Here is a 14903-nt window from a genome sequence, read left to right on the forward strand (position 1 = left end):
TCTCTTCTAAAATAGTTTATTGTATACAATGTTTTAAAAGTATTTGTGAACTTTTACTTGAGCCTTTGTATGCTTCTCAGGAAGAAAATTACTGCCGATGGGAGAAGGAGAGAGAGGAAGAATATCAGAAACAAGTAGAGGAGTACAGAAAAAAGAAACTTATGGCCGAGATAGAGCACAAGAAACAGGATCTTGCTGGAAAAGAGGAAGTCATATTCTTCTTTGACAACATGAACAAGTTGAGTCTGTTGCTGCCTGATAAAAGAAAGAAGTAAGTCCAGATCTACAGCTTGTAACTCAAGATGATGCTTTTTAGCTAGACATTACTGTCAAATTGTGATGAAGCATTTTTGTACTTTAGAAAGTGGCTCAAATTCTCATAAGCAGTTGAAGTTTACCATCTGATATTAAGTTTCTCGTAACATTAATTAATTTGATATTGATAAATCAATTTTGAGGTTTCACCAACCAGCTATTATTAATCCTGTTTACATACTTCACAATAATCTAATCTAAGTGGATACAAGACATCTAGTATTGTGTTTTATTTCAATTATCTCCTGCAGGTTTTATCCAAAGAAATCTCCTGCTTATCCCAAGAAGAAGAGACCAAGAGTTGTGGATGAGGCATATGTACCACCAGAAGTCTGAAGATGCTTCAATGTCCACAGGATGGGGTAGGTTGATGCTAGAGAAGATGGCTGTGCTCTAGGCTTGCTTTACACTTCTCAAACTGGTGCAGGAAATCATAAAACTTATCTAGAGACATTTCAACTAATTTGGCACTCCTGCTTCCTCCTGGAGCTTGACAGATGAAGTTCACTTGTACAAATGTCCTCCCTGCTTCTCCCTCCTCACTGCTGCCTGCCACCACTGCAATTCATAATGTAACTTGGTAGTGTGTGTAATTGTGTTCAGGGATTTCTCGATTTATGTGTGATTAGAACATGTAATTTTGGAATAACAAGATAAAAAGCAGGCATTTTATTCATAATACAGATTATTTATATAAACATGATGTAAAGAAAATCAAGATCTGCAACCAGTTTAGTTCTGTGACGTGGCCACCAGGTGTTCCCCATGTATACCGCCAACATGTCACTTTGTGTGTAGGAATGGATTTAACTTAAGTATTCAAGGAACTGGTTCCTTGGGTGGGCGGAACCCTCTAGGAAATCGGTTGACCGTGGCTAGTGAATACCAGTCTCTGAACTACCAGCGCATTGCTTGACAGTTTACCAGTGCAGTGTGTAGTGTTCCGGGATTCATCTAGAATACTTGTTGGGGTCATTATAGAATGCTGAGTACTGACTGACTCCTGGTCCTGAGAGACATTATTTGTGATGGATACTGAATGTGCAGTTCAGTTAGTGATTACTCTTGTTCCATGTAATTCCACACTGCAGCTACTACATCTGTTCTGCTTCACTTTGATAGCATTGTTTTACTAGATTTGAACATAATAAAAAATAAATCTAATACTGTAAATTTAGATGTAATCTTTATGTGCACATTTAACAAGTCACTATTCTAGAAAACTCCTTGGTGCCTGGAAATTGGTCGATTTAGTGTTGCCAGTGTTATCAAATATCATTTCTTTGTACTGAGCTGAGAGGGGTACCATTGTTCTCATGATTAATCAATAAAAATCTAATCTGCATACACACACATAATTACTGATCTGTTCATTATACTATGAACTATACTATACTTTTCGAATCATAAATTTCTCCCAGGCACCAAGGATTAACCTTAAATAGTGCATATATCAAGATTTTATCTAGATAAATTTGTAGCACTTACTTAATTTAAGTGAAAGTGCAGGATAATGTGTACAGCTTGCAGAACTGTGCGAATCCAGCTGCAAATTGCCATGCATGAACCCATCATTCATTCACATTCAGTATCCATCACAGATCATGTCTCTCTTTAATCATACCAGCCAGTATTCTGAATGAATCCTAGAACACTACACCCTGATACACATCAAGCAATATGCTGGAGGTTCAGAGACTGGTATTCACTAGTCATGCTCTACTGATTCCGTGAGGAACTGGTACCAGAAGCGGTTCCAGTGGTTCCACCCACCCAAGGAACTGGTTCCTCGAATACTTGAGTTCATTGGTTTCTACACCACTAATAACAATGAGTTTGGAGCACCGCACGATTAGAGAGCGTGTTAGTGGTACACCTGATGGCTGCATCACGGAACTAAACCAGCCAGCCACGCAACTTGATTTTCTTGACATCTTGTTATTGTAAAATACTCTGTGTAATAGGAAAAATTATTAGGTTTCTCTAACTCGTTATTCCAAAATCACATTCTCTAAACACACACAAATCAAGAAATCCTTGCATTTATATTGCCTTATTGCCTATATAGTTCTATATTTCAATTTTCAGTTGTTTTATGAATAAGACTAAGAATACCATTTGTTTTTATCAATTGTTTTCTTGTGAATTAAGAACCAAGACCATCAACCCAAACCCCCAACAATCTGACATCGAACAGAATATTGATTTAGTGACAATGAGACTCACTCTGTTAATCTGCCAATGGTACTTGCAAAGGATATTGTTAGATCATACATCTAGTGTTTATATACTTGAACCCCCAGTAAACTCACAATTCCTGCCCAATTCTACTGTACAGAGTAATTCAGTAATTATGTTTACTTTATGCAATTTTTACTTTATCCAATCCCTTCAGGAATGTTATCCCTCACATAATTCAAGAAATCTCTGTACTCTTAAGAGATTTGTTGTATTAAAACAAATTGTTGAAGTTGATAGATATTTAGTTTTGTTAATATCTTAACATTATGTAAATTTTAGCTTAACTCAGGAACAAGCAAGACATCTGCATTACAAGACAGACTGGATGCACAAGGACAGGATAGCAGGATACACCTTGCATCTGTTCCATGATCCAGGCTGCAACCAAGTTTGGACTCAAGCTCTAGGCAACATACATTCATCTATGCAGCAGTAGTTCAGTATTGGTCTTACTTTCTAAAACAAGGAATGCAAACCATTATTTCTTCACCCACCTCCAAGTTTCCAGTGGATGTCCACTAGTTCTTCTGATGGAATGCTGGTTTGCTTTTGTACATTGCTTGACTTCACAAGTTGATCATGCTGCAAAATTGATGTTATTAAAATAATTGTGTTAATATATACTGTACATATTATTATGTCTGTTGTGGAAATAGTTGTAATCGTATCTTGGTTATAAAAATGTTCAAATATTCATTGAACTTTTTTATTGTCCTTTTGGGCTAGTCAGTTAATGAATACTAAGGCAAACCTGGGGAAGGTGCACTGTGGGAAGCTGTATAAGAGAGAACCACCACAGCCAGTGAGATAAGTGAGGCCATGCAGCAAAGAAATCAAGAACCCACACCTGAGTCAGCAAGAGTCGTATCCTGTCTTCTTGGAGACCAGAGGAGTTCAGCCGGGCAGTCAGTTCCTTTTCAGTGGGTCCTCCAGGCTGCCCCATCATTGCTAGGGTCTCACACATTGCTCGGAAAGCTTCTGTCTAAAGAAATATTAGGCACTAGTTATGCAGCACCAATCATCACTTCTTTAAGAGCAAAACTGCAGTGAATTTTAAAGTACCTCAGAGTTCTTGGGAACCTCCACACTATACCAAGATGGCCTTTCCACATTCGTACTCTTCTCAGACAGACTCTGCAGGCCAGCTTCAAGTCCAGTAAGGAAACTCTGGGGAAAAATACATTACATTCTTTTAAATAATACACAGAAATAACTACTATTTACACTGACTGCTTCTTACAATCTCCAGCTTTTTACATAGTTTCCTGAATGAACATGGCAGGGTTGGTGATTTTTTGACTTTTTTTTTTAAATCAAAAAATAAAAATCATTGATTTTTTTTATTTATTTGATTTTTTTGATTTTTTTTATAAAAAAAAAAAAAAAATATATATATATATATATATATATATATATATATATATATATATATATATATATATATATATATATATATATCCTACTGAGTGATTTGAAAATCTCCATAGGTTACTTTAAGTTTGAGTTTAGGGCGTGTAAGTGTGAGCACAGTCAAGGATCCTGATACATACGTGTTCAATACTTGTTTGTAGTTGGTACAGGACCAGGTTTAGGACAGACAGAGTTGCCTGAAGTTATTTTCATGACAGCATTTTATATTATTACCACACAGAAGAATATCTACTTTTATTCTGTTACTGTTTGGTTGCTAACCTTGGTTATTATTATGATACATTGAATCCCAAGTTAGTAAAGACTAAAGGAGGCTGATTTTACCTAGTAAAAACATATGGCAAGTTGGCAACATTAGAGCAAGAGAACTCACTAAGCTCAGTACAGTACATGTATTTTCCACCAGTTGGTCAGTCACAGTCAGTGCCTCTGCAGGTTGCTTTTCTGAGATTACCAGCTCAGTGGCATCTACAGTATATGCTTGTTCAAGTCCTGTTGCTTTCCTTGCTTTACCAGAGACATACAAAGTGAGATTCAAAAGGTTAATGTTGTCACCTGCAAAAGGTGTTTCCTGCAGCTCAGCTGGCAGATCAATGCTTACAGATCTCACTTTTTTAAATTCCCTCGGTGTTGGAAGAAAGGCAACAGGACTTTAGCAAGTACAATAAGTTTATCAAGAGTTCAAAACTTTAAATGGTGATTACATTTTCAGGATAACTACATACCATAACAATTTAAGACATCCAAAATGAGAAAAGCAGGTAGACAGAAAGACAGTATTTGGGCAGAATTTGAGGAAGTTGCAACTCACTCGCAAAACAAGGGAATTCGTGCGAAGTGTAAAGTTTGTGGTAAAGAACTTCAGGGCTTGGTTCAACGACTACGTGATCATAAGAAGAAGTGTAAAGAGCCACAACGAGATTCAGATCTTGAAGCAGAAACAATAGAAGGTAATTATGAATCTTTTATCTTATATTATTTATATATGAATGGAAGGGTAGGAAATAGTGAGTTTGCAGGTGTGATGGGAAAGTGGGGGGGAAAGAGGGAGTAAATGAGAATGGTGAGCACCTGGTAGACATCTGTGCTAAAAGGAGGTTGTTCCTTGCGAACACCTTCTTTCAGCACAAGATGATCCACCAGTACATGTGGAGAAGGGGGGAAGATGGGGGAGAAAAGAGGAGCTTGATTGATTACATAGCTGAAGACGAAAGACTAAGAAAAGATGTCCTGGATGCAAAAGTGATGAGAGGAGCGTTAGAAGGGTCAGACCACTATGCTGTTGTGGTTAAGATTATACTGAGAGATAAATGGGAGTTTTGTAGGAGGGTTATTTTACCATCTTTGGAGCACATCATTTAACTTACGGAATACTTTTAGTAAAAAAAAAAAAAAAAAAAAAAAAAAAAAAAATCAATGCTTTTTTTTTTCTTTTAATAAAAAAATATCACCAACCTTGGTTTACAGTATTTTATCATAATAATTGCATTGTATTTTACATGTACTCAATTATACAGTACAATGAATTATTATATGGTGCTCTTCTTTGCAGACCCACAACCAGTTACACAAACATCAGCCACACCATCTCTGTTAGAAGTGTCAGCCACAGGTGTTGAAAAACACATTGCACCTACTCGTACTTCCTTCCCTTTCAAGCGTAGCAATTCAGACAGCTTGGGAAAAGATACGGATAGGCCTACCTCATCTAATACACATAAATTAAAGAAGGCTGTTTCAACTTCAAGTCACAACACAAGTATTTTGAACTATGGAGTGAAGACCACTAAAGATAAGGAAAAAATAGATGAAAAAGTAGCTACTATGGTGTATGCAACAAATTCTCCTTTTAAGATTGTTGAGCATGCATCCTTTAGAGATATGGTGAATGTAATGAGGCCAGGATACAAACTGCCTAGTAGAAGAGAAATAGGTGGTTCACTGTTAGACGAGGTATATGATAAAGAGTGTGAAAAAAGTGTAGTAGATTTAGAAGGTAAAACTGTCTGCATGAGTCTTGATGGGTGGACAAATGTTTCCAATGAACCTGTAATATGTGCCTCTGTTACTGTTCACACATCAGAAAACACAAGCTCAGTCTATCTTGTGGACACAATTGACACATCCGGTCACCCACACACATCAGATTACCTTAAAGGGATTGCTACAAGATCAATAGAAACAGCTGAACACAAATATAAATGCAAAGTAGGCAGTTTTGTCACTGATAATGCTGCTAATGTTGCAAAAATGAGATCTGAGTTACTTAAAGATGATGAGTATAACTTAATAAGTTATGGTTGTTCAGCACACATACTGAATTTGCTAGCAAAAGATTTAGAAATTGGTAACATTAAAGAACATATTGTGAAGATTGTTAAATACTTTCGGAACAACCACACAGCCTCAGCAGCATACAAAGCCGCAGGAGGTTCAACCCTCATCGTGCCTCAAGACGTACGGTGGAATACACTGTCTGATTGCTTAGAAGGTTACCTAAACAACTGGCCAATATTAGTATCTGTGTGTGATGGTGAAAAAAGAAACCAACTGGATCCAGTTATTATAAGGAAGGTGATGGACACATACATAAAAAGATCTGCAGAAGATATGCTGAAAATTCTGAAGCTCATTGCCATAGCACTTGATAAAGTTCAGAGGGACAGATGTGACATAGGAGAAGCTACTGAGGTGTGGAAAGATTTACAGAATAAGCTTGCAGAGGAATCAGTTCGGTCAGGTGATAGTGCTGTCATTGAAGATCATTTCATGAAACGAATGAAACTAGCCCTCACCCCTGTTCACTATTTAGCAAATATACTACATCCAGCTTACAAGGGAAAAAAACTAACTATGGAGGAGGAAAACATGGGAATGAATTGGATCAATGAAAATTGCCCTTCAGCACTCTCTCTTATAATGATATATAAGGCAGAACTTCCTCCATTTCAGCCATACATGTTTTCTGCTCATTCACTTAATGCTGGACCACTTGCATGGTGGCTTTCTTTGGGCAAGATTGTTGAAGACAAAAATTATTTTTCTGATTTGGTTAGGAAATTATTTACAACAACAGCCTCAAGTTCTGGGGTGGAGAGGATTTTTTCTTCATTTGGTCTTGTTCATTCTAAGCTTAGAAATAGGTTAGGGATAGAGAAAGCTGCAAAACTCGTTTTCATTTACAAAAACCATAACTAGGGTCATCACAGAAAGCCTCTGAGTGAATAAACTTAATGTAGGATTACTTTCGTTATTTTATTTTATTTTATTTATTTTTTATTTAATTTATTTATTTATTTACTGGTATATACCATGAAGGGAATAAATGAATAATTGCACATGAATAGGTTGTTTTACTTTACCATCCTTGGAGCACATCATTTAACTTATGGAATACTTTTTAGTAAAAAATCAAAAAACTTCAAGGTGGCAAAACATTACTTGTGTCATTTTGTTTGCCGCAATTAAAATAAAAAATCATGACGTAAATGTAGACGGAAGTTTTTTTAGTAAAAAAATCAATGATTTAATCATTTGATTAAATCAATTTGATTTAATCATTGCCAACCCTGCTCTAGGCCCATTACCATGGGCATTGGCAAACACAGATGGGACGCTTAGGAAAACAAATAAGGCTACCCTTGCAAGAGAACACGAGAAAAATGTGTCTGCAGCAGAAGATATCCCTACCCAGTAGCTCAGTAGTTAGAGCGCTGGCTTCACAAGCCAGAGGACCAGGGTTCGATTCCCCGGCCGGGTGGAGATATTTGGGTGTGTCTCCTTTCACGTGTAGCCCCTGTTTACCTAGCAGTGAGTAGGTACGGGGTGTAAATCGAGGAGTTGTGACCTTGTTGTCCCGGTGTGTGGTGTGTGCCTGGTCTCAGGCCTATCCGAAGATCGGAAATAATGAGCTCTGAGCTCGTTCCGTAGGGTAACGTCTGGCTGTCTTATCAGACTGCAGCAGATCAAACAGTGAAACCCCATCTGCAACCATCATTGACGGGATGGGATTACTCCAGAGATTGAATGGAAGCAATAAGACATTTGGACAGGTAGCACAATTGCCCTTTACCCATATCCTTCATGAAGGGAGACAAAACAAGAGGATTGATATTATCTTTGACGTTTACCACTCCAATTCAATTAAAAAAGCTGAATGAGTCTACCGAGGTGCAGACAATGTTCTTCAATACAAGAAGTTGGCTCGTGGTAATCATGTGCACCAGTGGAGTAAATTTTTGTCTGGATCTTCAAACAAGACCTCCTTAATCAAGTTCTTAGGAGATGAGTGGAAACTCTTAAAGTACAGAGAGAAGTTAGAAAACAAGATTCTCTATGTCACATGTGAACAATACTGTTTCCAAATTACAAAAGACCAGTGGGAGGATGTACCCAATCTCGAGTCAACACAAGAAGAGGCTGATACCCGCCTGTTTCTCCATGTGCAACATGCAGCGAGAGATGGCTACAAAGCGCTCATTATTTCCTCAGAGGACACTGATGTATTCATCATTAGCCTTGCCATGCACAACACCCTGAATATCTCTTTATACCAGAAGTTTGGAACGAAGAGTCACACCCGATATGCAGATATAACAAAGATCGGAAAAAGTCAAGGGAAGTGGCTCTGCGACAGCCTGATTGGCCTACATGCGTTCATTGGATGCAATTCTGTAAGCTGCTTTGCAGGTAGAGGCAAGTTATTAGCACTGAAGCTACTCAAATAGGATCCAACTAATCAGGTATTCAAGTAGCTAGGTCAAGTCTGGTAATTAAGTAATGAAGTCTTTGAGAAGCTTGAGCAGTTCACCTGTGCAATGTATGCGTGCAGCAGGAGCAACAAGAACAGATGTCGGGTGCACTAGTGTCAATGAGCTTCGGTACCAGCTTTTCTGTGCCAAGAGGGGGGAAGCAGAGTCAAACCAACTGCCACCATGCAGAGATTGCCTCTTCCTACACACACAGAGAGCAACCTACCAGGCTGCTCTCTGGAAACGTTGTTTGGAGTCCAAGCCCAACATCCCAAGCCCCAGTGAGCATGGCTGGACTGAAGAAGATGGGAAGTTAAAGATTCATTGGATGAATTCATCACCAGCACCAGAAGTGGTGTTGGAGCTATTAGCTTGCAAGTGTTTATGGGTATGCAAGCTACCCGACTGCGGATATTTGGCAAATGGACTGACATGTACTGATATGTGTAAGCTGCAGACCTGCACAAATCAACCAATGCAGCAGGAGGAACCTGATCTTGTTATAGATTATGATGATTCAGAGGATGAATAAATGACAAGGATATGGAATTTTTCGTTATTATAAGTATTATTTGAAGGTTTTGTTGAGTTTGGAGAAGTCCACAATATAAGACACCTTACAATTTACACGATAATATTACCTTCTAATTGTAAATATTTGTCTGGCTGTGATTCTGAGGATAAGGATAAAAAAAAAAAAAAAAAAAAAAAAAAAAAAAAATGCGCGCACACACTTTACAGATACCTTGTATATGTATTCTTGTCATTTTACATATATTTACCTCAAACAAGTTCAATTAGTTATTCCTAAGTTTGCTAACAGTTTGTACATGGCCAAAAGCACATGTAGAAGTAGCGATAAATTTTGTAAAAAATCTTACTTCGTGTATACCTCATAAATTATTAGGTATGAACAAATGACTTATTTTCTATGGAAAGATTTACTTAAGATTCAATGAAGTATATAAAAAGTGCCTTAGGATTGTTACCTAGTATCCTTGATGTGAGAAAATCACACCTTACTCCTTACTATGGGAGTCTCGAAAATTTCGTCCCACTGTCAAAATCGAGATATTTTCGTTTATTGTGGAAAGCACATTAATAAATCATGTAGATTTTATAACCATTTATATTGTTCATTTAGGTTTTTACTACAGCTTTATAGCATTTGACTTGAATTATTCATCCATACTTTTGTATAGTAGACTTATTAAAATGTTACAGAAATTGAAAACAAAAAATCTTCGAAAAATAAATTTGCTATACTATGAATCAAGTCTGTATTATATATTCACAAATTTGATATCATAATCTTTTAGAGAAACTTCTGAGCAACAGTTTGAGACCTTATTTGTGAATATATGTTAAATAGTTTTAAAGTTAGAACCTATTTTGTTACTTCAACTTGCAAATTATTTTTGCTTAAATTTCACCTCGCATAAATCTTTGAATAGTGATATCAACCAAAAAGCTACTTATCTGAAATGTCTATCATGTCAATTCATTAACTTTAAGCATCAGACTATCCAAAAAACAATATAGAGTTTTGCCACCTCGAAGTATACTAATTTACCCAAATTTGAGACCTGGCCCATGGACTAAAACTATTACACAATCCTGTGTCGAGACTGTCAGAAAGCAAATGGGCCTCAATGAGAAATGCACCTACACCCACATTCCTGTAACTAAAAGGAAACAACCTACTCATTCATATTCATAATAATCAAACAACAACGGAGCACCAAGTAGTTTCTGGGCCCCAGCATATACCTCACCACTCAATAGCCTCACCAGGACCACAACACAACTACACTCAAGTAATTTTTAGAGACAAAGAATTCCAAACAACATTGACAAACATGACCAAAATCACCGACAACTAAAGGGTGATGCTCCACACGTTAATGAGGAAGCTACCAAATCTACCACTGTACCATCACAAACAAGTCCCTGGCTTACTCAAGGATAGGGCCACTAAAAAGTTTCTTCATGGGAAACATTCAAGTCCTGAACCCAAAGTCCAACAGAAACAAAGTACCACTCCTATCCAGTCTAGCAAACCAATCTTGCCTTCCTCACAGAAGCTGAATCATACCCAAGCGAAGAAATATGTGAAGCTGAAATTCATAAGGACAACAGAAAATACAGCCCGTACTCCTCCCACCAATACATCTAATAATGACAGACTTCAATTTTCCCATCATAACATGGCGTGCAGGAACCATAAAAGGAGGGGGTTGAGAGGATCTCTACAGAGATCCTAAGACTTTTAACAGCCTCCCAAGGACTATCAGAGATGGGACTGAAAAATTTCAGTCCCATCTGGACAAGTACCTGTGGAGTGTCCCAGATGAGCTGCCAGTACCACCAAGGTACACTTCACTCTGTAGAACCCCAATGAACTCACTACCAGACCATGTGGCACTACAGTCTAGGGAAGCAGCGGCAAAACACTACGGCTTTGAGCAGTTTCCTCTAAATCATATCAAGCATCGAGTATTAAGTATTAAGTATGCTAGTTGACACTTACATCCTGAGGAAGAGCCTTGATGGCTGCTATGTGGTGCTGTGCCAGATGCTCCATGGTCCAGATTACTGGATTCCAGCTTCCTTCTCAGCAACTGTGGTGAGGCAACTCGGTCAATATTTACTTATTGAATATCTTTCCATTTCAATATTCCCATATCTAGATTCTGTAGTGTTCTGTAGTTTTTATTATTCATAAACTAAAAAACAAAAGTACTTATTTCTTGTATTATATAATGAGAATGTTATTTATTCCACTTTATACAAGTTTTAGAAGATAAGTGGACTGTTCTCTCTAACCACAAGGAATTTGCAGTTGATGAAATTAATATTAGTTGTCCTCATTTCCCGGCTCCCCCTTTGCAGCTCTTTCACTCAGCTGATGGGACGTGAGGAAGAAAATATGATAACCAAAACTAATCTAATCCTAACTTTATCCTAACCTAACCATAACCTGAGGAAGAACGTATCTGTGGTGTGAATCGCCTCAGCTAGATTATGTTAGATTAGGATAAGATTTGGATTAGGTCAGTTTAGGTTATCATATTTTCATACCCATGTCCCGTCAGCTGAATGAAAGAGCTGCGAAGGGGGAGCCATGAAACTAGGACAGCTGGAGGGATGTCTAAGGTAATTTTGCAGTTTCAACCAATATACCCTATCTTGTATTTCATTTTCCCTATGTCTAACAAGGTTGGGGACCTCCTTGGAAAGCAGAACTATAGGATGGGGAAACCAAACCAAAGCAAAGCAAAGCAAACCTAAACTAACCTAACCAAACCTAATCTAACCTGATTGACAGACTGCTACAGCGCCTGTGCAATATAAATAACAAACACATGAACACACTCATTACCCTCTGACTGACTGCTGGGGAAGGATCCAGAGCTAAAATGAGGAAAATCTTAGAAATTCTGTCCTGAAGTTATTATTAATTTCTGATAGGGCGAAATGAGGTTAGAAATGCTCGTCGAAGTGTGATCTAGACCGTGAGAATGTGTATAGTGACGTGTGATGTATTAGTTGAAACTGCAATCACTCCGACGTCTATATTAAGATAGTGCCGATTAATTAATGAGGACTAAATACAAACCAGTGTGTCTCATCTCACCTTGTATTTCTTGGCTGCTCTTTACTGAAGCTTATAAAGATGACAGGCTACGTCCCCTCCACAGCTTGCATGTCTTTCCACTGCGTTACTCTTTGGGATCGCTTCTTCTTCTTGGGGATTGGTTGGGACCGTGCAGGCTGTGTGTCACAGCCTCTAGTGCCCCAAAAGTCCCGTATGCGGTGGTGACGTGTTCAGACTATATGCGGTGGAGTGGATTTGTTTTCTGTAGCGAGGTTCTGGTGAGGTTCAGAGCCATAAAAAAAAAAAAAGCCTGATTGGTATTTGTGCAGCCACCCAGGTCAGTCAGTGTTGGCCTGTGCGAGTGAATTGCAGACAGTGAGTGGAGGAGGGCCACACGGTGTGAGTGGTGACGAGGGCAGTATTGGAGCAGGTGTTCTGGGGTGTCAGGCTGTGTAGGGCACCAGGGGCGGGATCGCTTCTTCTGTCAGAACAGCTGAGCCACTCGTCTGCCACCACTGTCGACAACGCCCACCAACCCCATTAAATCAGGGTCATATAACAGTAAAACATCTATATAATCTTTCTAATAACAATATTCCGTTATAGTATGCCTTAATTCACATAGTTTTGCATATATAATTCTATCTAAGCCTAATTATAATTGTATTTACTTAGTTCTCTCACTGTATTGCTATTAATGTTTGTGATTCAACTCGTATTGCAAGGCAGCGCTAAATTCAAGACAAATAAAAAACAAATATTCCTTTATAATCTGCCTTAATTCATATAAATTAGTATATATCATTCTAAGTTTAATTGTAATCGTATTTACTTGGGTTCTCTCACTGTGTCGCTATCAATGTTCGTGGTTCAACTCATATTGCAAGGAAGCGCTAAGTTCAAAAGACAGCCTTGTGTAGCCTTCCTGATGGCTCCTTCACGGTTACATTTTTGCTCCTACGTGGAAGTGATCGTGGTGTTATTCTACTATTAGTCATAACTTTATCACAGGATGCGAGTACTGCTTAACATTTACACACTTTAAAGTCCGGCTCTTCGCCATATGGTTCACCTGTGCACCATATTTCTAATCTCCTCTGTCTTACCTGTCTATCACTCATGTCATGTCACTCATCATCAGCACTCTTTCCTTACTATGCTCTCACAACTAATAGTGAAAACAAAGCCAAAAACAATACCGCCTTACCTTTAGAGTTAGTGAATGAAGACCTCTCACAGACGGCCATGGCGAGAGAATGATCGAGAAATGCATCATGGTGGAGTCACTAAAGGGTGGAAAGCCATTTGATTGGCTGAAAATTTTACTCTAATTTTCTCATTGGCTGTGAAGAACTTCCCGCGCACGCGCACTTCCAGTCAAGGTTCCAGAATCACGCTCGAACACACACTTTTTCGAACAGCTGAGGTTCGAAACAATCTAGAACAATAATGGCGCCCAGGGATATTAAGTGATTATTTCCATGACAATGAAAACAAATATCTCTAAATGTATTAATCTGCGACGGAAACTCAGAGAAATAAAGTTCATCAGAGTCTAATAAGGAAAGCAAAAATCATATTTCTAACGCTCTAGAGTAGACTCATGTTATCCTAAGAGTCTAGGGAAGTTTAAGGGAAGCAGCGTGTCTAGGGGTGATTATCTCCTCACATTCGTAGGTTATATTCGTCAGCAAAGCCCGCCATTGTATGCATGACCACACCCACATAAAATTAGGGTAAGGAAAATAACTTATGAAATATCGTCTTTTTAAAAACTATTTAAGACATCATTCAGTCTTTTACAGGAGTGCATTACGAATTACATCTTTTTAAAGAAACTACCATATTTTTTGCTTTTTGTGTGTATGTGTGTGTTTCTAACTGACTAGACCAACATACAAAAACGCCATAACTGCTTAGTCTCCAAGCTTTGTCCCACGCGCTACAGTGACCTGTGACCTGCCGAGCACCGTCCAGGGATGGCTCGGGGATGGATGGATTTTAATTTTAGGCGCCGCAACATCAACGGTCATATGGTGGCTCGGGGACAAGGATTGGATGTACATAAGAGAGATTGAGCCAGTCAGGCCTATACCAGTACATAATTATACTTGTTCCCAATGAAGTGATAAAAATGTTTCACACTCTTTATACAACTTATACATCAAGTTCACGTGGTCATCATACAAATTATGCTCCTCAGTTTCCTCTCTAAAGAAGTAAGTCATGTCATGTGAATTAATAAGAAAAAAATCAACAATAATGGAATATTAATCACCTCTTTCCTTTCCAGGCAAGAGAAAGAATCCTTCACCATACTTTTCAAAATATGGTGGAAATTAAATCTTTACCTTCACCGAGGTGACAAAAAATCTTCACCATCTCCACAGCTTGTCAATAAATTGTATGTGAAATGATGATAGAAATTTCAATCATCAGTTCCTTTCATTTACAAACAGTAGGCTACCTCCAAAATTAAACTGAGATTCCAGAATTTACCTCAGTATCCAAATAATAAGCCAGTTTACTCTCGACTCCCTGTGGGTGAGGTGCTGTGCCACACGACC

At 38.3% G+C, this 14903-nt stretch overlaps 3 protein-coding genes across 3 annotated transcripts in view; 2 read left to right on the forward strand and 1 right to left on the reverse strand.

Annotated features, from left to right (window-relative positions):
* The window catches only part of LOC123515359, a 43911-nt gene extending 40659 nt beyond the window's left edge, over positions 1-3252 (forward strand). Inside the window, 3 exon segments of the mRNA XM_045273859.1 lie at positions 81-271; positions 567-677; positions 2836-3252. Of these exon segments, the coding sequence (XP_045129794.1) occupies positions 81-271; positions 567-651 (276 nt within the window). The 3' untranslated portion in view covers positions 652-677; positions 2836-3252.
* Positions 1-13671, reverse strand: LOC123515361 (COMM domain-containing protein 7-like). The gene is made up of 7 exons (XM_045273862.1): positions 13544-13671; positions 12376-12851; positions 11269-11359; positions 3619-3723; positions 3404-3538; positions 3051-3138; positions 1-873 (listed from the first exon to the last, which is right to left on the reverse strand). The coding sequence occupies exons 3-7, from the start codon at positions 11320-11322 to the stop codon at positions 689-691; spliced, it is 567 nt and encodes a 188-aa protein (XP_045129797.1). The 5' UTR covers positions 11323-11359; positions 12376-12851; positions 13544-13671; the 3' UTR covers positions 1-688.
* LOC123515358 lies at positions 4324-7225 on the forward strand. Its single transcript, XM_045273858.1, has 2 exons — positions 4324-4937; positions 5540-7225. The coding sequence occupies exons 1-2, from the start codon at positions 4736-4738 to the stop codon at positions 7183-7185; spliced, it is 1848 nt and encodes a 615-aa protein (XP_045129793.1). The 5' UTR covers positions 4324-4735; the 3' UTR covers positions 7186-7225.
* Positions 13672-14903: the final 1232 nt, after the last annotated feature.

Source organism: Portunus trituberculatus, chromosome 39 (genome assembly GCF_017591435.1).
Source record: "Portunus trituberculatus isolate SZX2019 chromosome 39, ASM1759143v1, whole genome shotgun sequence".
NCBI classification, from domain to species: domain Eukaryota; kingdom Metazoa; phylum Arthropoda; class Malacostraca; order Decapoda; family Portunidae; genus Portunus; species Portunus trituberculatus.